Genomic DNA, 22,406 nt, shown 5'->3' on the forward strand with positions numbered 1-22,406 from the left:
TTTGAGCTGACCTGACCTTGTACTTGCATGGTGTTATAAGGAGGCCTTGCTCATCTGTAGGTGTACGTATTCCATTTCCATACAAGGTGAAGTCAAGAGTTTACAGATTATCATTAAATGAAATTATGAGCTTGGATAGCTAAGAGTCTCAGATTGGATGATTTGAATGGAAGAGACAAAGCATCCCAGTACCTTGCTAGTAAAATAAAATATTCCCATTGCCTCATTTTGAACAGTACAAGTATTTCCTTGTAATTACATGACAGATATTTTACAAATTCTTCATTTTGATGCATTGTTGTTTGTTTTATATTAGTGCCTGGAGAAGCCCCATTGTGATAGGGCTGCACTGATACATTGCGAGAGATAGTCCCTGTCCTAAAGAGTTCACAATCTGAGTAGACAAGACAGACCAAGGGAGGGAAAAATATTATTGTCCTGGTTTTACAGATGAGGGACTGAGACAGAGAGATTAAGGGCCTGAGCCAAAGCCCATTGAAGTCAGTGGAAAGACTCCTGTTGATTGGGCATTGATTCAGGTCGCAAGTGACTTACCCAAATCTCTTGAGTCTCAGTCCTTTCTATGAACCACATGATCATCCCTTTCTCTCTACACTCTTCTGAAAGAACTGCACATTTTCCAGTGCTCAGAATATAAACCTCTTCTACAATTGCTTGCTGCTCACAGAGGTAGTTGGTTATTAAAGTGGATGTTGTTAGGTAAAATTTGGACTAAAGACTTTGTTTTAAACACCCCAAACCAAAAAATAGCCCATAGTAAGATATTAATTTAATGACCTAAGGTCATTAAGTAGTGAACATTGCTTATTAAGAGGGACACTGTTGGTTAAAATTCAGAGTCTACACTCCTTTTTTGAGATCTAATTAAACATATTATTCCAGTTTAGATTCTGTGCAAAAATATGCCTTTCAGCACCTGATTGCGTTATTCCAGGACATCAAAATTACAACTGACTTCCAAGGAGGTCTGCGTGTCCAAGGATGACAGGATCAAGCCGCGGACAGGCTTTTAGCTAGTTATACTGTGATAATTCCTGGTAGTCAGATGCTAGACATTTAGGACTTGGTGCTACCAGGTGCAAAGTGCCTTTGACAGCTAGTGGAGTCAGTGGCAGTTGAGGGCATGCATCACTTTGCAGAATCTGGTCCTTGGTATAGTCTGTAAAGTCAAATAGAAAGTGGAGTAAGTCTGTTAGAAATGTCACACTAGTATTTTCATAATTGCCTTTTCCATGCCAGGAGCCAGTGAGATAGGAAGATAAATACAGAATACAGGTTAAGCCTAATAATGTAATAGTCAAACAAAATTAAGAAACAAAATGCATTTGCAAAAAGAAATGAAATGAGAAAAAAGTGCATTTATTTCACAGCAGGATATTTAATATATACACTAATTAGATGTATATGCTAAGAGATTTAAGTGGCAATTTACTCAAATAAAATGGAATTTGGAATCTTAGAGTGCCCTCTAGGTAAACATGTTCTAACAAGTAATATAAGGTGAGATATGCTTTAGTGCTGTGATGTACAGCACCTAGCATAGTGGGGTTTGTCCTAGGCACTATGGTAATACATGGAAATAATTCATATTCTGGTGCAATTATCAATATTTCTGAAAATGATTTTTCCCAGCCCGTATATTCCACTCCCCTCAAGTGCCAAATTTTGTCCTCTTTGCGATGCCCGTCCTGTGACTGCCAAAAAAAGCTATAGCACAACAGCAGCACTACAAAGGGACCAGTTCTGCTGATGTCGATGGCAAAACTCTCAATGAACCAGATCCTTAGCTGGTGTGAGTTGTCTTAAATTCATTGGCTTCAAAGGAGCTATGGAAATTTATAGCAGCTGTGAGTCTGCACCAATGTCTTCTGTAGGAGCCGGACTGGGTGCAATGTACAAATTTTTAACACACAAACTATCTGAGTCCAAACTTTGCTGGCTTTTTATTTTAGGAAAACACCTATGGCTTGTTTCATTCAACATTATTTTATTTAAAATTTGAAAGAGCCATTTGAGTGAGACCTCATCCAACTTCTTGATCTCAGGAATCAGAGGAGTGCTCTGCAGCTGTCTATCACTAGGAACATGGAATTTGAGAGAAGAGAGCTCAGGGACTGATCATAGAAGTCTGTTGATCTATTTGTATTGTAGAAATCCCAACAAATTATTATAAATAATAAATTTTTTGTACTAATTGTTATGTGAAGACCATTTAAGGAAGTACCCAGCTAGTTCTTCTGTTGCTTTTACATAGCAACTGATGGTGGAACACTGACTCTCTTTGGCTTGCAATTTTTTGCAGCTGTGGTGAAAAACCCACCAAACAACCTGTGGATCATTGCAGCAGTGCTGGCTCCCATTGTTGTGGTTACGGTTATCATCATCATCATCACAGCAGTTCTGTGCAGGAAGAACAAGAATGATTTCAAACCAGACACCATGATGAATCTGCCTCAGAGAGCTAAAGTAAGTGTCTGTTCAAGCATGTGTAGTCTCAGCACATTCATTAATTTTCCCCAGTGTTCATTCTTCAGATCCTTTCCTAAACATGTTTAAAGGACATTTGAGAGTTTAAGTGGTCAGTACACTCAGGCTAGGACTTCCTCAGCTGTTATAGAACCTGTTTGCTTTTTCTTGGAGTGAGATGAAAGACCAATGCCTCAGTTTCCCTTGGCTTTGTGCTTCTTCCCCCCCCACTTGAGACCTTCTGCCAAAGCAATCACCCTTCCTCCCTAGAAGATCTAGACACAGGACTCTCCTTGGACCCCATAACAACTTCTGTCTAACCATACAGAAGATGGTATTCCCTCCCACAGGACTAAGCATGCTTCACCCATGGCATTTGTCTCTTCTATCAATTGGGGAGCAAAAGATAAAAATGGAAAATCAAACCTTGATCTGTTTCTAAGGTAGATTGTCACAGTGTAGCTGGTCCCTGTGAGAAGAACTGAGCCCAGCTCCCTATGGAAGAAGAGGTGAGCCCAATCTAGCCAATAAAGGGGGCTGGGCTACCCTTGGGCTGCCATAGGGCAGGAAATGTGAGATGGAAGATAGAGTGATTGGGACAGGCGGTCTCTGGGGAAGCCAAGCCAAGCCATGGTGGAGTGGAGAGGAGTGGAGCAGAGTGAACTCCTGTGCAGAGCCCTGGAACCCTCCCACATCATAGGGTCATAGAGCCTGGGCCCCAGCCTGAGCTGGGAAGTCTACATAGCAATGACACAGCCCAAGTCCCTCAAGCCCGAGTTGGCTGGCATGGGTCAGACATGGGTGTCTAGTTGCTGTGCAGAGAAAGGAGTGAGGTAAAAGACTGTTTTCTGTTTGTTTACCTGACTCTGTTAAGAGAATAAACCTTCTTACTGGGCTTAGTAGTGAGTGTTTAGAAGTGGGGAGAAGCCCTGCCCTGTGACAGAGATGTTCTCAATTCTATGCACAGAATTTCTGCTAAGCAGTTCCCATTAGCACTAATAAGAGTTGACTAGTGAAAGTTCTTTGCTTTGACAGAAGCTGAGAATCTAGTCCTAAATTAGAACTGTTCCAGCCAATTAGTAATGCAGAAATGGCAACCATTTCCCCCCACACACCACCACTCTTTTCTTTTACTTTTTTTGTACTTCTTGCAAATATAGTTTACAGGGAATTAAGGAAATTATACTTCCCCTTTACTTAATGAGCCGTGTAAATTATAGGGGCACTGACAGATAAGTCCCCTGTTTGAATTTCCTTCTATAAAGTACATATTCTGTTGTAAAGTACTGTATCTCCCCATAGTGGAAAAAGCTGCCAACCTACCTAGATGGGCTCCAACATTACTAAAATCTCAGCTTCTCGGCTGGGCAACCCACCAAAGCCAGGATTGTGTGAGGTGTTTTTAGGCTAATGAGCACATGTGCACATCACTGTCCCTTCACTCTCCTTGTTGGCTTCCCTCTTTTTGCAGATAGGGGACTGAAATGATAAAAACCTGCTTGCTTTCTGAGCGTTCTGATAAGGTCAAAATGGAATGTTTCAACCTTATCAAAGTGCTTCATTTTGATTTTTTTCAAAAGGACATTTTATCTAAATGACACGTTCTTGACAAAATTTTCTGATGGAAAACTCTTGTCAGAAATGTTTCTGTCAGCTCCAGTTGGAAGGTGTAGATTGGGCAGATGATAGAGGTAATAATTCTGCACTGGCAGGGAGACTGACCGGATGGTTAAATAGTCTTTCCCATCTCTGATGTTGATGTTTCTGCTTAAAATGGTGTTGAGAAATGTATTTTTAGCAGATAATGAAATAAGCATATCTCAAGAAGAATAATATATTTTCATCTTAACTGACTTGGAGTTTGAGCCTATTTGGCATAAGAATAATTACCAGTGCTATAATTACTACAGAATCTTAAATGTAAAACTTGCAATACAAATGATTGATGGTAACATGTATAGTATATTTTAAAGTAAACATGTACAATTTAATTCATTACAAAAGTACTTGAAATCACTTGATTATTGCAAACCTTCCAGGCCAAAATCCATTTAAAAATGGAGTTGCAATAGATATTTCCAGTTTAAGAAACTGTTTTGAAATCTCACTTCTGTATATTTTGTGTTTGAAATCTGTTTATCAGAGTCAGAGTTTCTGGTACTTTTTGGTTGTTCTGCGTTAAAATAAAGGAAATTAAAATTCTGTGAGGAGAGCCCTCCTTTGTATTCATTTTATTTAGTTTTTTAGCGGTGCAGTTTTATGTGATCTGATTTCAGAAGCCTTATGTCAAGGAAAACTAGCAGAGTGGAGCTGCCTATTCATTGGTGCAGTCCTGTTGCTACTGTTAATGGGGGCACTGCAGTTCTTCAGCTGCCTATTACATCATTTCACAGAATCCTTCCTGTGTGAATGGAATTAAATTAGTGAACAAATGGTGGAAGGATAATAAAAACTTTTACATTTAAATATCATTCTATAGGCTAGGTGTCACTGGGTGGTTGGCCCTTTAAGGGGAGATAGTATTCTGTCCACCTATGACAAGCTAAACCCACCTCTTCAGGAGGCGAGAATGTGTCATCTGACTCACTGGTCATATGATCTTTAGTCAGGCCTCTTATAAAGGAGAGGGCTGAGGGCGCTCAAGTGAGAGCTGATGACGCTCAAGTTAGGTTGCTGGGAGGCCCTGGCAGGACAGAAGTCTGGGAAGCCGTAGCTGGTTTGAGGAAGCAGCTGCCAGAAGCAAGACTGGTTCCTGTAGGGAGTGAGAGAGACTGAACTGAACCCAGCTGTGGGAAGGAGGCCTGAGGACTCTTGGTTCCCAGAGAGCGAGACCATTGGGATTATAACCCTACTCCAGGAAGGAGGGCTTGGGGATTCCTGGTGCAAGGGGAGAAAACTGTTTGTTTGAACTGTGGAACCAATGGCCAGCTGGACGAAGCTGGCATGGAGTATTCATGTGTGTATGGAGTGAATAAACTGGGTGCCCTTTGGAAGGGGAATGCTTTAAAATAATATGACTGTGTGAGCTATTGAGGAGCCCCATGAGAGGGAAAGTGCGGCAGTTTGCCTGCAGAGCGCCCCCGGCCATGAGGAGACATTTGTCTGCCTGTCAGCCTGTTACACTGGTATTCGCTGTAAAAGCAGGATTCTTGCTTCAGCATGGTAATATAGGAAGCACCTTTATTGTAACTTATTGAAGGATGAAAAAATAAATGAAGTTAGAAAAGATTAGCTGCTCATAAACAGTGTAGTTTATAGCATCCTTCTTTGGAGTTGTGTTAAATCCTATTGCCAGTCTGGATTGATTTAATAGCTGACAACCTGTGTGCTGAGTTTCAGGAAAAAGGCACCGTTACCATTTGTTTCAAAGAACGTACTAGTTCCAAAATAAAAAGTATAAACTGAGGAATGAGGGACTTTTGGAGCAGTGAGTAAATGAATGGATGGGGATTTGTTTTAATAGTCTTTAAATGCTACATTTGTTTATGGGTTTTTTTGGCAGATATTAATTTCTTTTTCTGCATCTCTTCAGTTCTAATTCATAGCATGCCTTTAAAAGCCATAATCTTATTGTATAGTCTGTCACCATTTTTTTCTCTTTATTTTTTAAAGGAACAATAAGCCAGTAGATAAATATAGATAAAATCCACAGTCTAAGTCTCTCAAGCAAATGCAAATACTCTAGGCCCTCAGAGAGAGCAACCATTCATTTGTAGAGAGCATACAAGAAAAAAAATAAAATCGGCTGAAGCAGAGTATACATGGTCATGCTGGTATTTATCAGCTTTTACATCCCCATTCCAATAGAGCTGGCCAGGAATCTTCCAACAATGATTTTCTGACCAAAAATGTCCTTTCCGCAAAAACAAAATTTTCTATGAGAACTTCAATCTTGCTATAAAAATTGTTTTTTTATTGGGAAAATTGAAATGATGACTTATGTATATGCATCTGGGGAGCTTCAGCTGGGCTAAGGGGAAGGCAGAGAGCCTAGACACAGTCTCCAGCAGGAGAAAGTGAAATTTACAAGAGCCTTCATGTAGGCAGATAGCAAGCTGAAAAATTCGGTTTCAATTCTCCCCAAATGGAATCTTTCTGAAAATCCTTTCCTGTGGGAAAATTTTCAAATTCTTAAGTATTTGTGTACTGATTCAGTATAAAAATATTCAAAAATGTGAAATTTTTTCACAGGAAGGGATTTCCATTTTCCAGCCAGCCCTAATTCCGAAGAAACAAATGTCAGCTGCAACCCATACCATTCGTTCTAGTCTCATCCAGCCAATATAAGAAATTACCTGAGCAGTTGTGTTCAAATATCATTTTAACAGCCTTACCCAAATTCCACTCATTAGATCTTTCTGAGAAATCTTGCCAGATAATATCTTTTTCCTTGCAGTGCAGAGTAAATCATTATAATGGATCTGAGTCTTGTCAATTTATTTTGGGGTGCTAAAGCCATCTGCTCATGGGAGCTTTTACAAAGCAGAGTTCCAAGATCAAATGTTGTTGTTTAGTACAGTATATCAGCTAATGAGAATGGTTTCTCCAAGTCTTCCTTTAACACAGTTTTGTCATTGGGGGAGAGGGATAAGTAAAAACTCAAAATAATTAGATATAGCATTGTTGGAATCAGATCATGGTTACGCCACTCTTGAGTTATGTCAAAATATTGGTTTGCTGATTCTTGCCTTTTTTTAAAGACTAAAGTATACCTTGTAACATATTGATCCATTTTTGAGGGGGGATGGTAATGTCTGTTAACCAGTCTGGTACCAGCTTTTCTGTTTTATTACCCCTTTTACAGAATAATAGGATGGTCTCTGCTAACAATTAACATATATAATGAATAGTTTAAACCATTAATTTTTCTCAGTTTATTAGAGTCTAGGATGGCTTATGGTATTTCTCCCTAGCTGTCCTTCATATGACTTTATTGCCCTTTTTTTCATTCCCTCCCCCCTTGAAGTTGATCTAATGGCATCTTTTTTGGTACTTTCCCTTCAGAGTGTTGGGAAGATATAAAGCTCCCAACGGGGGAGATAGCATTGTCCTTTGCGAGCAATGGTTGTTAATGGGGCCAGCATTTCTGATATGGTGTAAGCTTCGCTGCTATAATGTGCTGAGACTTTGTTGGTCCAGATCAATGCTAGTCCATTTAGTATCTCCTTAGTGCACTTCTGCTGGAGCTGCTTATCAGATGAATATCACCGTCAATGTGTCTTAAAAAAAATCATCATTATTGTTAAGTAGGAGACTGAAATGTGACAAACCACCTTCAACAGAATGAAAGTGATCTTTTCTTAGAGATGGCAAAAATTTCCAACTCAGATACCTACAAAATATGTCTCTAGTTTATTGCCATAAGGGACAGAAGTGGAACAAATGTTTATACAAAGCAGAAGATACTGTGGATAACACACTATTTTGGTCCAACTGTAAAGTTCAAATCTGGGTGGATATTTTTCCAGAATAACTCAAATGTTCAGTAACATCAGAAGAGCCTGAAGGAGCCTTTTCAAGCACCAGGCTTATAATTTTGACGTCTTATTTACTGGAATGTCACTGGGCATGTTTTAGGGGTACAGTGAGGGTAAAATTGAATTGTTCAGGGAACAAAAAAAGCACTATCATCTCATCATTCAATGTGCTTTCATATACGTTTATAGAATTCTGTCAACCACATGTATCCAAGAAAAAATGACATCTTTATTTTGCTAATGGATATGAAACCTCTGTTATATTTGTTCCTCTTTTCCTCTTTCTTTTTTACTTTCAGTTCTGACTTCTCAATTATCTTACTAAAAACAAGGACAATTTAATATCCATTAATGGTTTAAAACACATTGAATAAAAGTCTGATTAGCATGCTGCATCACTGCCAATTATCTAAATTACGGTTATGGTTGCAACTTTTAATTGTAGCACATATAATTAAGTGTACGTGCTACAATTAAAAGTTGCAGCCATAACCGTAATATAGATAATTGGCAGTGATGCAGCATGCTAATAGGTAATAGCAAAATATATTGTATTAACATATAATGCATGTTGGAATCCCACGGTTTTTGTTTTTTCCTTCTCTGCAGCCAGTACAAGGTTTTGACTATGCCAAGCAGCATTTAGGTCAGCAGGGAGCTGAAGATGAGGTTTTACCTGTGACTCAGGAGACTGTAGTGCTACCACTTCCAGTTAGAGATGCTCCTGCCTCCCAGGAGAGAGACATTGCTCAGGATGGGAGCACCATTAAAACTGCCAAGTCCAATGAAACAAGAAAAAGGTATGCACTGAACAAACTTCAGCTGAAGGCTGGAATGGGTTGGATGCTGCTGGCTGTTGATGAAACAACCGTGGGGTTGACACCCATGCAGTGCCCGCAGCATCTGGTTCCTCTGCAAAAGTGCCTGGCATATGATAATGTTTTGCACCATATATGTGAGATTGCTAAAGAAAGTAGGATAATATACAGTGAAGCTTTAGCAGACATTTTCAAATGTGTAACTAGTTAAAGAGATGAGTGGAAAATGGACAACATATTAGCTAGTGATGGGTCTGAACCAAAACCCTGAATCTGAAGTTTGGAAAGGCTCAATCTGAACCTGGATGTGAATTTTACAAATGGACAATAGGACAGATACTCAGTTGATGTAAATTGGTATAGCTACATTGACAATTTATACCACTCAGGATCTGCTCCCATATCTTTATTAAAGGCTGAACAGAACCCCAAACAATGCTTAAATAATATTATATGTCAGAGTCCAGAGCACATGCAACAACAACACAATGAGTATCCAGTATTCCAATCCAATGGAGTGCTTGAAAAATGAGGTGAAATTAGATATTTCTCATATTCCTTCACAGTGAATGAGTGGGGTCACTTAAATTTATGTTACAAGTGAAGAATATGAGAATTTTTGATGTTGAAGTTTTCTACTGAAGGGAATAGAGTAAACATAGATCTGTTATTTTAGCAGTGACAATAAAGGCTAGAGTTAATATCAATTTCATTGGAGTTATAAAATCCTTGCTTTTTAGTCTTTGCTTAAAGGGAGGTTATTTGGTTTGTGCAGAGCAGCTTTGTAGGAAAGTAAATCTCAGTTTATTCATCTTATTTTATACTTACCAATGCACTCTACCAGATTTGCTTAGTCAGAAACACCTAGAAAATTTAGCATGACTTAGAAAACTTAGAAGTTTCTGTCTTTAACATACAGAGAAAAAGGTATGTTAACATGTTCGCTTTGGTAATTGTCTCCTATATAATAGATTATCTGGGAGTAGGCTACTCAGAGATAGTATACATAGGAAACAGAAAAAACTAGTTAAAAAAGCCCTTCTTGGTTCCTAGGATTAGTTTGCTCTTCTAATCTAAAATCCTATCGGATTTTAGAGTCAATGATGTATGAGGTAGGCTATGTACAGATCATTGTGTTTGTTGCAGAGCACAGGAGTCAGGTTGTCCAATTCATATGAACTCAGTGGTACTTGTCCTTTTTAAAGTCTTCAATTCTCTGACACAATGCCACACAGGAGATTATCATTGTAACAGCTGTAGGTGCTGCTGCTATGCTCCTAAAAGATAAGTCTCATCAGGAGCTGTTCTTTAAAGATGTTTTTCAAGCCTCTTTGATTCCTGACTCTCGCCCTTGTGTAAACACACACACAGAGTTTAATTCTCCCTATTAATACAAAAAAAATCCATTAATTGCTTTGGGTATATGCAAAATCCACTTGAAGCAGAGCTCTGTGTAAGCTCAAAGCTTGTCTCTATCAGCAGCAGATGTTGGCCCAATAGAAGGTATTCCCTCGCTCACCCTGTCTCTCCAAAATCCTTTTGTAATAAATCTCTGCATTCCTAAAGCAATTCAGTAAGCTTTTACTGATTCAGGAATTCACTGGAAAACCCACTGTCAGGTGGGTTGAATACACAGTACAGTACTGCTGTAATGCCTTTCTGGGCAAATGTAGCTCATCTTACACGGGTAGGCCTATTGACTCCAGTGGGGTAACTGGTATAAGTACAGTGAGCAGGATTTGGCTCTTTGTGATCTTTGATAGGTGACAGGGGAACTTTGTTTAGTGGCTTTTGAAAATGAAAAATATTACATGACCATCTGAGATACTTGCAATTTCATTCCAGGCCAATTCACAAACTGGAAAGGTCATGTATCAGATTTTCACAAAGTGGCTGTTATCTGATCAGAACAGACACTTTTTGTTGTTATAATTGAACTTTGAAAGAAACTTTGAAATTTCAGCTTAATAAGCATGAGTTTCTTTTTTAAAAGGGGGAGTCTTAGAAGCTCTGTGGGGGCAGAAGTGATCCTGCAAGGACAGCTGCCCTTTATTTATTTGTCTGGATCCTACCCCCTTCCCACTGGCAGCATGGTTCCTTCAAACCTTGGCTGGCCTGTACCCTTCCCTTCTCCTGTCCTAACTTCCTGTATGTTTCCTTCCTGTCTTCCCCCATGAGTCCTCTTTAAAACCTCCTGCTTAGGCTATGTCTTACACTAGCAGTTTTGTCGGTAAAACTTTTGTTGCTTAGGGGTGTGAAAAAACCACCACTCTGACCGACAAAAGTTTCACTGGCAAAAGTGCCGGTGTGGACAGCACTATGTCAGTGGGAGACACTCTCCTGCCAACATAGCTACCGCCGCTCTTGGAGGTGTTTAATTATGCCGGTGGGAGAGCTCTCTCCTGCTCGCATAGAGTGGCTACACAGGAGACCTTACAGCAGCACAGCTGTGTCACTGTGAGGTCTGTAGTGTAGACATGCTATGTGCTTCTTGGGGAATTTCCACTCTAAATCCACCAGCTCCCTGTTGAGGGAAGTTGAAAAGAACAGTTTTTCCTTAGGATGCAGTTGCTCTTTTGTTCTCTGCAAGTAAGGCCTCTATGAGTGCCGATAGTCTTGAACAATTAGCTGTTGCCAGTACTGTATCACTACACTTATGTGGTCCAGCCTGGAGGCAGAGACCATAGAGAAGGCAACAAGCCCCCACCTTCAAAGTGAAGTTTTCAGTTTGGTAAAGATACAGAGAGTTTATAATTGCACAGTTTATTAATTCTGTGTGAGGGCAGATACCCAAATTGTCAGAGTGCCTCAGAGTAATTCTGCCGCCTTGTGCCCTCTGTAGGGAGAATGCTTTCTGAGCATGCTCCTTTTCAACACTTCTGACCCCAGCCATGCATAGGTGCCGGAACTAGGGGTGCTGAGAGTACGGCAGGACCCCCTGGCTTGAAGTGGTCTCCATCATATACAGGGTTAACAGTTTGGTTCAGTGGCTCTCAGCACCTCCCTATGCAAATTGTTCCAGCACCCTTGCACTCATGTCCATGGTTGTGGCATTAGCAGCTTCAGTGCATTAAGCAATGCAAACAGTGACAAAGAAGGTGGCTATGTAAGTGATGTTTCACTGGGAGTGTCAGCAGAAAGTGGCACTGGCTTAATAGTGTGGTGTTCAGAGGGTGAAAAGGAGTCTGTGAATTATGGCTGTCAAAAGCAAGGCTGAAATGGGTTTCTTATTCCTGATTCCTTATTCAAAGGCCAATATTATTTAAAAATGCATTAATGTAAAATTAAACTTTATCAGATTAAAATTACTGAATGTGTTAACAAATTACTAATTACTTAGTTCTTTAATTAAATAGTCAAATAAGGAGCTGGGTTTTGACTGGCTGTACATGACAAAATGAGTTACCCCCAGTGACACATCCCTGTGACCGTCCTACTGTTCTGACGGAGCTGAAATAGCGCAAAGATTTGTTCTTGCCCAGTATTCTGCCACGTCACCCCACCACCCCACTTCCATATTGTACATGGAGTCCAAATAAAGAGTTGGGGTCTGATTGGCTGTGTGTGACAAAAAAGATATTGGGTCATCCCAAGTGACACATGCCTGTGACTGATAATTTATGAAGAGATAAGAGGTGAACTTTTATTTCTAGTCTGACAAATATATTAGCCAACTCTTATTTTGTGTTTTTTTTAAAGTAAACATACCATGTAAAAATCAACAAAAAAACAGTATTCACCCCCATTTGATTATTTTATAGATAAATTAGTAATTTAAATTTTTATCACATTCAGTCATTGATGTGATGACATCTCTAAAACTAACCTTGCATTGATGTATTTTTAAATGTCATGTGGTACTCGGTCTAAGTATATTATATCTATTCTGTAACGGTTCTTTTATCATGCTCATCACCACAGTATCTGAGCGTTTTCCAGTAGTGCATTAAACAGCGTGACTACACATCTGTCATATGTCGTTTGTTCTCTCATCCTCTCCCCAGGGATAGAAGCATATGCAGTGGAGTGTCTTGTTTTTGCAGGGTTTAAAATTTATATTTAAATAATAAAAACCACACGTTGATATGTGTTAGAAGGCAAGGTCAAAGAAAAGCACCTTGGAGCAGAAGGTGGTGAGGTTTGTGATGGGGCAATTCATTCTACATTCAGGGACTGGCCCCAAGAAAGTTCTTTCTGCTGCACAGACAAGCTTTATCCTTTTTGTAGAGAATTCCATTGTGCCTGAGGAGCAGAGTTCTCAACTACACACAGTCTTTGTTCTGGAGCTTAGGAAATCTTTTAGATATCCTGGGCCCAGGCCACTGAGCGCCTTCCAGATAGGGACTGAAACCTTGAACTCAATGCAAAATTCTATGGGAAGCCAGGGTAGGGAGTGGAAGAGAGAAGTGACGTGTCAATGGAAGCCTGCATGGCTGAGGAGATGTCCTGCGGTATTCTATATTAGTTGGAGTTTTCTAATTGCTGAAGGCTTCATGCCTAGGTATATCACATTATTATAGTCCAGACAAGAGGTGACTAATAACTAAGACCATGTCATTTTCCACTTGGATGGGACAGAATCTTTTAGCCAACCAAAGATGGCAGAAAGCATTATTTGCACCTGTTGCTATGTGAGAGCTTAGTGTCAGCGAGGAATCTGTAGAGCACTCTTAGGCTACGACTCTTAATTGGCCAATTGCAGATCTGTACCTTCAACACAGGAGACTGCACAGTGGATGCGAGTGCTTTATCTCTATCAACCAAACTTGCAGTGTCAAAGAGAGAAATCAAGTTTGCTTGATAAGACCTGTTTTCCATCAAACCATTTTGACAGGAATTTATCATATTCCTGTCTTTAACTCATTAGTAACTGAATCCATCAGCTTTTCCATTATTTTGCCTGGGATTGATGTCAGGCTAACTGGACTTTAGATAGCTAGGTCATACCACTTCCACATTTTGAATATTGGCACAAGAGCAGTTCTCTTCCAGTCTTCTGGAATTTCCTGGGATTCAAAAATTTATTAAAAATTAACCATGGTGGGCCACAGCTCTCCTTTGTCAGTGACTGGGGTGTGGGCAGTTGTGCCTAGTGTTTGGAGTAGGCATCATTCGCCCAGAGTCCAGGATCAGAAGCAGAGTCAGAAGCCAGACTTCAAAGCCAAGGATCAGAGGAGAAGTCAGGAATTGGAGCTGAGGGTCAAAACCAGGTTTCCAGGAGTGAGGCAAGACAGGAGCAAGGCTGGGTCCAATTCAGGCACAAGGCTGGGAACAAGCAGGTGCAGAAGCTATGGCAGCCATGGGCAAATGCTTTAAGCAGCCGCTGAACTGCTGCTGCTGGCTGTAAGAGTTGGTCTATGCCAACCAATCAGGTGGTACAGCCAATTAGGTTGACTACTACAGGCCAGCTGTGCTTGTTAGGTTGCCTGGAGACTACTTCTGCTGCAGGCCCTGATGCCTGACGTCCTTAGCCAACTCTGAGTACATGTGGGTGCTTGTTATTAGGGCTAGCTGATGGGCTGGAAAGTAGTTTGGCAGCCTCATGTGATACAAATAGAGAGCATAAATATTTATTGAACAATTTCTGCATCAACATTAGCCATTTTACCATCTCCATCTAGTAACATGCCTGTATCCTTGTGCCATTGCTAGGATTTCTTTAGTTCTTACTATTCTTTAAAAATTCCTTATTGTCCTTAGCCCTGCCAGCCATGCTTTGTCTTTAGCTATGCAAAGCAATTTTCTACACTTTGTAACTTGTAATTTATATTGATTGCTGACTATTCCCCTTGTTTCCCATATATTAGCTTTTTATTTTTAATTGCTGTTTCCATTTCCCCACTGAACTAGGGTGGACTCCTACTCAACATTGATGTTTTTCTTGATTGTGGAATTGTGGCTTTTTGTTCATCTCATAAATTCTCTTCTTTAAGAACTCCTTATTTTCATTCACTTTTTTCTGTCTAAATCTTTTTCACCCAGTCAATATCATTCATAATTTTCCTCACTTTCAAGAAATCATCTGTCTTGAAGCACCAGGTATGTAGTTACTGGTTGGACCTGTCCTCTGTTTGCCCAGAGTTTGTAATCAGGTCATGATTGCTTGTTCCTAGGCAACCACCAACATCCAATCCGGTGATTAATTCATCTTTGTCATAATGAGAACCAAAATGGTTATGTTGGGAGCAGTGCCTTCAGTGTTAGAATATTATCATCTATAACTTGTAATAAGTGGAATGATGCTTTTATTACTGGCTACAATAGACCTCCAGCATATGTCTCCCAAATTGAACTCCCTTATAACAGCAATGTTCTGTCAACACATTGTAGTTCTTAAGGAATAACTCAACCTGTTAAAATAAATAGGTATATCTCCATTTATTTATTTATCTCCTAGAACTGGAAGAGACCTCAAAAGGTCATCAAGTCCAGCCCCCTGCCTTCACTAGCAGGACCAAGTACTGATTTTGCCCCAGATCCCTAAGTGGCCCCCTCAAGGATTGAACTCACAACCCTGGGTTTGAAGGATTGAACTCACAACCCTGTTCTCTGGTTTGATTCAGTGGACTGTATACTCAACCCCACCAGACCCTGTCCTGTGCTTTGTTAGTTAGCACATTGATCCAGATGCATTCAAAGTCTTGTGGTTCTGAGTTATCAATAACTGGAAAACAGGTGTCTATACTGTATAGTGCCTCCTTGCCTCCCCCCCACATTTTTACCCCCTCTATTCTTCCTAAACTGGTTATTACTAATTATGTGACTCGTGCAACCAGGTTTCAGTAGGAGAAACAAACAGACCTTTCTCAGCTGGTGAGTTCAGGAGTCCAAAGCTCAGCCACACAACACTCATGCAGAACAACCAACCAACCGATGGTACAAATACAACACCTGCCACCAAGTCCTTCTGTCTGCAAACATAGACCCATAGCTTCACACTCCAAAACACCTGTTTGCCACTACTGTTGCTCTGCTAAAGGTTGTCTGGGGTGGGTGGGTGGGGTTTATGGAGAGAGGGAGGGAGAAGGGCTGGTGACATGGGCCACGATTTTTCACAAAGAATAAGTTTCAAGTCAGGAAGTTCCGCGCCTCAGGTACATCACAGCTTAATGGTTGTTGGGACAGGTCACTTGGGATGATCTGAGACTTACTTTATCACATGTAGCCTACCAAACCCCAGCTCCTTATTCAAACTCCATATTCAAAATGGAAGAGGGGAGAGAGGGGTGCCATTTGGCAGCACAACATGCAGGAACAAAAGCTTTCATTAGAGGAGAGACTTATTTCAGATCATTCAGAACAAGCTGACAGTCGCAGGGCTGTATCACTTGGGGTGACCCAAGATGCACTTTGGTACAAACAGCCAATCAAAACCCAACTTCTTAATCAAGCCCTGTATACTATATGGAAGTGGAGATGTGACAGCAACCAGTCCAACCCCAGTTCCTTATTTGATCATTTCTTTAACAAAGAATTAAGTAAGTAGTAATATGATTGAATAAGATAAAAAAATTAATATGATGAATTTTCTAAACATTTAATCTTACACTGATATATTTTTAAATAATTTTGTCCTTTGAATAAGGAATGGGGAGCCATGATTAAAGAGCTGGTACCATGATTAAGGAACTGGGAATAAGGAACCAATTTTGGCATCGTCTGACAAAACCTGTGAACCCAGATGCAGACTAAATTGGGGAAAAGTGCTTCCAATGAATCTGTTTAGCCATGTTGATGAAATAATTGTCATTAAAAAGGATCTGCTTTATTTGAACTGCTTAATGGATGGCAAACAAATGATGTCTTCTTTTACCTTTTGCATTATTTTCCTGTGTCTTTTTGGGCTCGTGCAGGAGAAATAATCAGTTCTGATTTTACTGAAATCCTCTTCAGGACTGAGCCTACATAAAAGTAATTTTTTAATATTGTAAGTGCATCTCTGCTTTCATTGTGTTTCTGTTGTGTGGCTTATTTCCTATCTCTTTTGTGTACAAAATCAGACTTGAAAAGCCAATGATGCAAACTGTGCAAATGAAATAACCTTGAAATGAGGTTTATATAGATGAAACTTACAGTCTTCCTTGTTGCTATGGTTACTTACAGCAGGTCGCCTAGTCAGAATGGTTCTGTCATCAGCAACGAATCAGAAAAGCCCAGTTCAGGGAGAAGCTCTTCACAGAAAGTAATGGTACAGCAGAAAATGACAAAAGATGAGGGAAGAAAGAGAAATGGTGAGAAGTATTTCCTGATGAAAGACCTACTGTATGTCTGCAGTTACTTCCACAGAGATACCAACACAGAGACATGCCATGTTGAAATTCTCCTCCACCTTTGTCGTACACTTACTAGTCCTTCATGCATCTATTCTTGTTCATAGCTTCTCTTTTTCTTCTGTGCTGTAATACGCTGTGCCTTCCCTAAATCTGACACAGAACTGTTTGATATTTGCACAGTTCTATGGGCATTCATAAGCCTTTACTGATTTTAGCAGCAAACCAATGAAATGAAATGTAGTGCTTTTTGGTAGGATAAACTGGGTTTGGTGTTTCTCTGTGTATGCTCTAGGACACTCATTTCAATTGCTGCTGCCTCTCAGCTGGCCCAGATCTGATAAAGTACATTCATCAGGTAACAGTTTTTTGTGAAAGGGTATGAGGCTTCGATGCTCTCTATTATCCTCCTCCTTTTTGCTGTCTCTTTGCTAATGGGCTCAGTGACAGTTCTTCCTGATACTAAGAGTCTGATGCTGCACTAGACTTTGTTTACCAGTCCTTTGTGATGATGCTGATCTTGTGATTTAAAGTGTATAAGGTGTTGGATTTTAATAAGTGTTGGATTTTAATTCCCTACTCTTTTTGCTTTTTTGCTTCTTCCTCTTCAGTTTTAGCCCTGTGTTCATAGCCTTGTGAAGCCAGACTCTGGGTGAGACATAACGATTGCTTCTAGAGGGGGAGAATTAAAATACACGTGACCTGCTAAGGTTCTGTCACAGGCACAAGAAGATAATTCCTGCTTTGTTCATGATATTGCAGGGAGGGAATGGGAAGCTGAAGCAAACAGAAAATCTTAATACAAATCTCTAACCCCTTCCTACTTCAGTAAATCAGTTGTGTAATCTCTTTGGTGCTTATGATACAAATGGCATACAATTATAACATCTCGCTGTGGTGATCCTTACATGTGATACAAAATGCGGTCTGGCTTAAACATCACCTGTTTAACAAAAACATAATACCATATACACAGATACATAGAACAGTAGACAAACTCTGTGTTCTGTATTGCAGAACTGCACTGCATTTTTTATTCCTTCTGCAGTTTCTGTATATTTAGTAGCAGTACATTCTACAGGGACTATAGTATTGATACAATTGAAATGTTCCCTTTTAAAATGACTTTATTATGCATGTCATAAATCAATATATAGAACACATTCCTTTTCTTTGTGTTGCATGCTCATACTATTTGTATTATTTTCTGCTGACAAAGCTGTGATTTTACTAAGATCCCCAATCCAGCAATGACACCCTGTCAACTGCTCTTGGGGAAGTCTCTCTAGGGGTCCCAGCTGTCTCCTAACTGGTCCCCCTTCAATTCATCAAGATTAGACCACTCTATAACCTCTTAACTTAAACTGAGTCTATCAGCCCTTAAACTCCTTTTGTCTCCCTGTCAGTTTCTCAGAGGCAGCCTGGAATGGGGCTGTTGCCCCTCTGCTATCTAAGGCTTTTCTGCCTCCCCTTCCCTCTCTGTTATCCCTCTTTTATAGCTGGGCTTGTTTTCTTTATTGGTCACAGCTGTGGGTGCATGTCTTCATGACTGGCAGTTCTGGCAGGTGTGTGAGGGTGTGGTCAGCTTGCAAACAGAGAACACTCTCCTCTCCCTTCTGCCCATGCTCAGTATGGGATTTGTAAACCCAGTTACACACCCATTTTGAAGGACTCCTGCACCTGTATGTTGCTCCATTAAAGGCAATGAGGTCCTCCACTTGCATACTCCTGGGGCAATTCTGAGCCCAAAAATTAAAAATCCTGTGCACAATATTTTAAAATTCTGCATATTATATTTGTCAAAATAACACAATATAATCATGCCAGTTTCAATAATTTTGGTAATTTATTTCAAAATATCTCCCAGCAAGTATGTCTGTAACAATATAGATAAAACAAAAAGATTCAGGAAATGATTTTTTTTTGAACAAATAGATTCCCTCCTAGGCATATTAATACAGAACGTTGAGTAATTCATTTGTGCTACAACACAGAAAAGTATTTCCTGCACCCCTCAGAAGCAGTGCAAATGATTGGGGGAGTCAGGGGTAATGGAGGAGCTGAGGGAGAGGGAAGGAGCCTGGAAGTGAGCTTGGATGGTTGTTGTGTGGGAGAAGTGTGGAACAGGTTTTTTTGATGGCAGGGGAAGGATTGTTTGAGAGTTGGGGGGCATCCCCCATGCAGACCGTGGCTGACCCTTAGCCTCTCCCATTCAGCGAGGCATGTCTGCCCTTGTCCCCACGTGTCCCTGCAGCCCCCTACCCCTTGTTCCCGTGTGTCCCTGCACTCCCCTTCCCATGTGGCCCTGCAGCCCCCCTTCCACTGAGACCCTGGCTCAATGCTGTTACCTCACTATCTCCTGTGCCCATGCTGCAGTCTGTGCCCCCACTAGCTTTTCTGAACCCCAGTCTGTGACCCCGCCCCCAACAGCCTCGTGTGCTCCACTCTGTGCGTGCTATGGCTCCTCACTTACCTCCGCTGTGAGGAATGCAGTCTCTTTCCCCACCCCCCTGCCAGCTGGCTGCCCTCTCTTCTGATGCCAAGGCAGCCTCTGGTGGGCAAAAGGTGTAATTGCAGAGCCTCTCCAGCAGAATCTATATTCTGTGAAGAAAAAAAAATCTACAGGGGACATGAATTCTGCATGTGCAGTGTTGCATAGATTTTCCCCAGGAGTAACTTGCAGGATTGGTGCCAAAATATTTTACAGCCCATATAAAACAAGCTGTGTTAGACAACAATCTATACATTTTTCTTAATGTCCTAATCGCTTTCCTAATGTTTCAAATATTGCTTGTTTTATAGTACAAAAATGGTGGTGGTTTCCAGAGTTAAATATTGTATTTCCAGGCTATGATTTTTTTCTATATAAGAGACCATTCAGTCAAACACAGCTTTATTTATTGTTCATTTATCTAGTAAAAAATATTGTAGTGGGGGTATTATATTTTGGTTTTCTTTAGAATGTTAGGTTTTAAATCATCAAAGAAAATCAGTGAGAACTTTCAGTTCTTTCTTAAACATTTCACTAATACTTAACATAATCTCTACTGATCAGAATTCTAGTGCATCGGCAGAATAGGCAGAATAGCTGTCTAAAGGAAACCTGCAATACTGTATAAGACAATACATGCCTTTTATTTAAAATCTCCATTTAAGTGAATTTTAACTTAACCATTATTAGCAAACAATGACTTTGTGCTTTTCAAACTGTACTGGAAAACTAATAGCTGCTGTATTCTCTTATGTATTTGACACTGCTTTCTCCTGTCCTTCCAACACCAAGCTCAGCTAGCTAAGATGATGCAAGGGAACTGTCTAGGGCTGAATCTTTTTCCATTAGGGGGCAGAGTAGCAGTGGAGCTAATTTATAGCCACTATTACTGCAATGCTGAAGTTGCAATAGCCATTGCTGCTTGTATGCCCCTGAACCCTCTACTGAGAGGCCATTGGCTAGTGCAGGCCTGCACAACATGCGGCCTGTGGGCCGCATGTGGCCCACGGAGGCTCACTGTGCGGCCCGCGGGGGGATTCTAAATCCCACGCACACGGCGCTCTGCGGGCAGCCCAGAGCCCTTTGAATCCTGGCCGCGGCTGGGATTTAAAGGGCTCTGGGCTTCCCGCAGCTGGGATTTAAAGGGCTCTGGGCTCCCTGCCGCTGCAGGCAGCCCAGAGCCCTATGAATCCCGGCCGCAGCTGAGATTTAAAGGGCTCATGGCTCCCCACCGCTTCAGGAAACACAACGCGGCTGGGATTTAAAGGGCTCTGGGCTCCCCGCAGCTGGGATTTAAAGGGCTCTGGGCTCCCCGCCACTGCAGGCAGCCCAGAGCCCTTTGAATCCCGGCCCTGGCTGGGATTTAAAGGGCACAGAGCTCCCTGTGGCTGCAGGCAGCCCAGAGCCCTTTGAATCTCACTCTGGCTCTGGCGGCCGGGCTGGGGCTGGGATTTAAAGGGCTCGGGCTCCCCTCAGCGGCAGGAGCTCTGGGCCCTTTAAATCCCTGCCCCAGCCCCGCAAAGCTCCAGTTCCCCCGGCCACCGGAGCACCGGGCCTTTTAATTTGCCCCTGAGGGCTCCCAGCCACCTCTTCAGCTGGGAGCCCCTGGTTGATTTAAAATAAAGTATCACCTCCCCACCCCCAACCTTCCTTTTTGGCCCACAGCTGTTTTGGTGGGGCGGCGTTGGGGAAGGAGGGTTTGTTTCTGCAGGGCTGGGTGGCGCTGGGGAGGGGTGTTTCCGCGGGGCCCGGAGGTGCTGGGGGGAGGGGGTGTTTCCGTGGGGCCGGGGGGTTTCAGCCCTCAGCTGTTTTCTTTGGAGTAATGTGGCCCTCGCCACTTTTTGAGTTGTGCAGGCCTGGGCTAGTGGATCTATGTGGCAAAGGATCTACTGCCTGTAACTTCCCTAACAACTCTCTTGGCACAGGGAAACCATATGGCGTGCAGGCCCTTGCATGCTGGTATTGAACTACTTCCACTGTGCCTTAGGCAGTCTGTATTTGGGGAACAGGGGCATGATTTTCCCCTAAGTAAAATAATTCTGTTGATCAGAAATTATAAATGATTAATGAAGAGCCAGATCATGTCCCCCACTCTCTCAGTGCTCACATCACACCCTTCTGGAATGGAAAAGGGCTTCAGCAATCTTCAGAGGATGATCTCCCCCACTTCCCTGGACCCCACAGAAAGTACTCCAGGGGTCTCCAGGATGCACACATTGGGGGAGAAGGGGTGGAGAGTGGGCAGTCAGAGGTATACACATCATTCCCCCACCAGCTCTGTGGTGGACGTACCCGTTTAATAGGGTTCCCTGATGCCACCCTAACAGCACAGTTCCACAGAGGGAAGATGTTGGGGGGCATAGGTCAGGCATGGGAGGTACTGGGCCTCCCACTCATCACCTGCAATCCTGCAGAGTTTGGGGGCCAGCCCTACAGTGTTTTTTTTTGGGGGGGGGGAGGGGAGAATCTTATCCTTCTGATAGAACAATTGGAGACAGATATCCATGAAGATTCCGTCCTATTTAGCCCCTCAGAAGGGGAAAATCATGCTCTAAAATGCCAGGTTTGCGTTATTGATATTACAGGCATATTATTTTTTCAATTTAAAAAAGCAACGCAATAAGCTATCATATTCTTCATGTAATGTTTGTCATATTTCCCTGTGCTATGATTTCAGACATTGCTGTCATCTGTAGTAGTGTTTTTATTGCAGGACTTTATCTTTATCCAAGATAATTAGTATAGGGATAATGTGTCAGCTATTTATCCTTCCAGTTTAACAAAGGGGCTGTTTTTCTTTTAGACTGCTCCAGCTATTCAGCATGATTGTAGCCTGACACCCCTAATGTCCATGTTAGGAAAA

The 22,406-nt window shown here is 41.5% G+C and overlaps 1 protein-coding gene across 1 annotated transcript in view; it reads left to right on the top strand.

The window, feature by feature from the left end:
* The window catches only part of KIAA1549L (KIAA1549 like), a 224,026-nt gene that overhangs the window by 154,767 nt on the left and 46,853 nt on the right, over positions 1 to 22,406 (top strand). Inside the window, exons 10-12 of the mRNA XM_045012725.1 lie at positions 2,324 to 2,487; positions 8,574 to 8,764; positions 16,886 to 17,013. Coding sequence (XP_044868660.1) covers positions 2,324 to 2,487; positions 8,574 to 8,764; positions 16,886 to 17,013 — 483 coding nt within the window. The remainder of the gene's footprint in view (positions 1 to 2,323; positions 2,488 to 8,573; positions 8,765 to 16,885; positions 17,014 to 22,406) is intronic.

Source organism: Mauremys mutica, chromosome 4 (genome assembly GCF_020497125.1).
Source record: "Mauremys mutica isolate MM-2020 ecotype Southern chromosome 4, ASM2049712v1, whole genome shotgun sequence".
NCBI classification, from domain to species: domain Eukaryota; kingdom Metazoa; phylum Chordata; order Testudines; family Geoemydidae; genus Mauremys; species Mauremys mutica.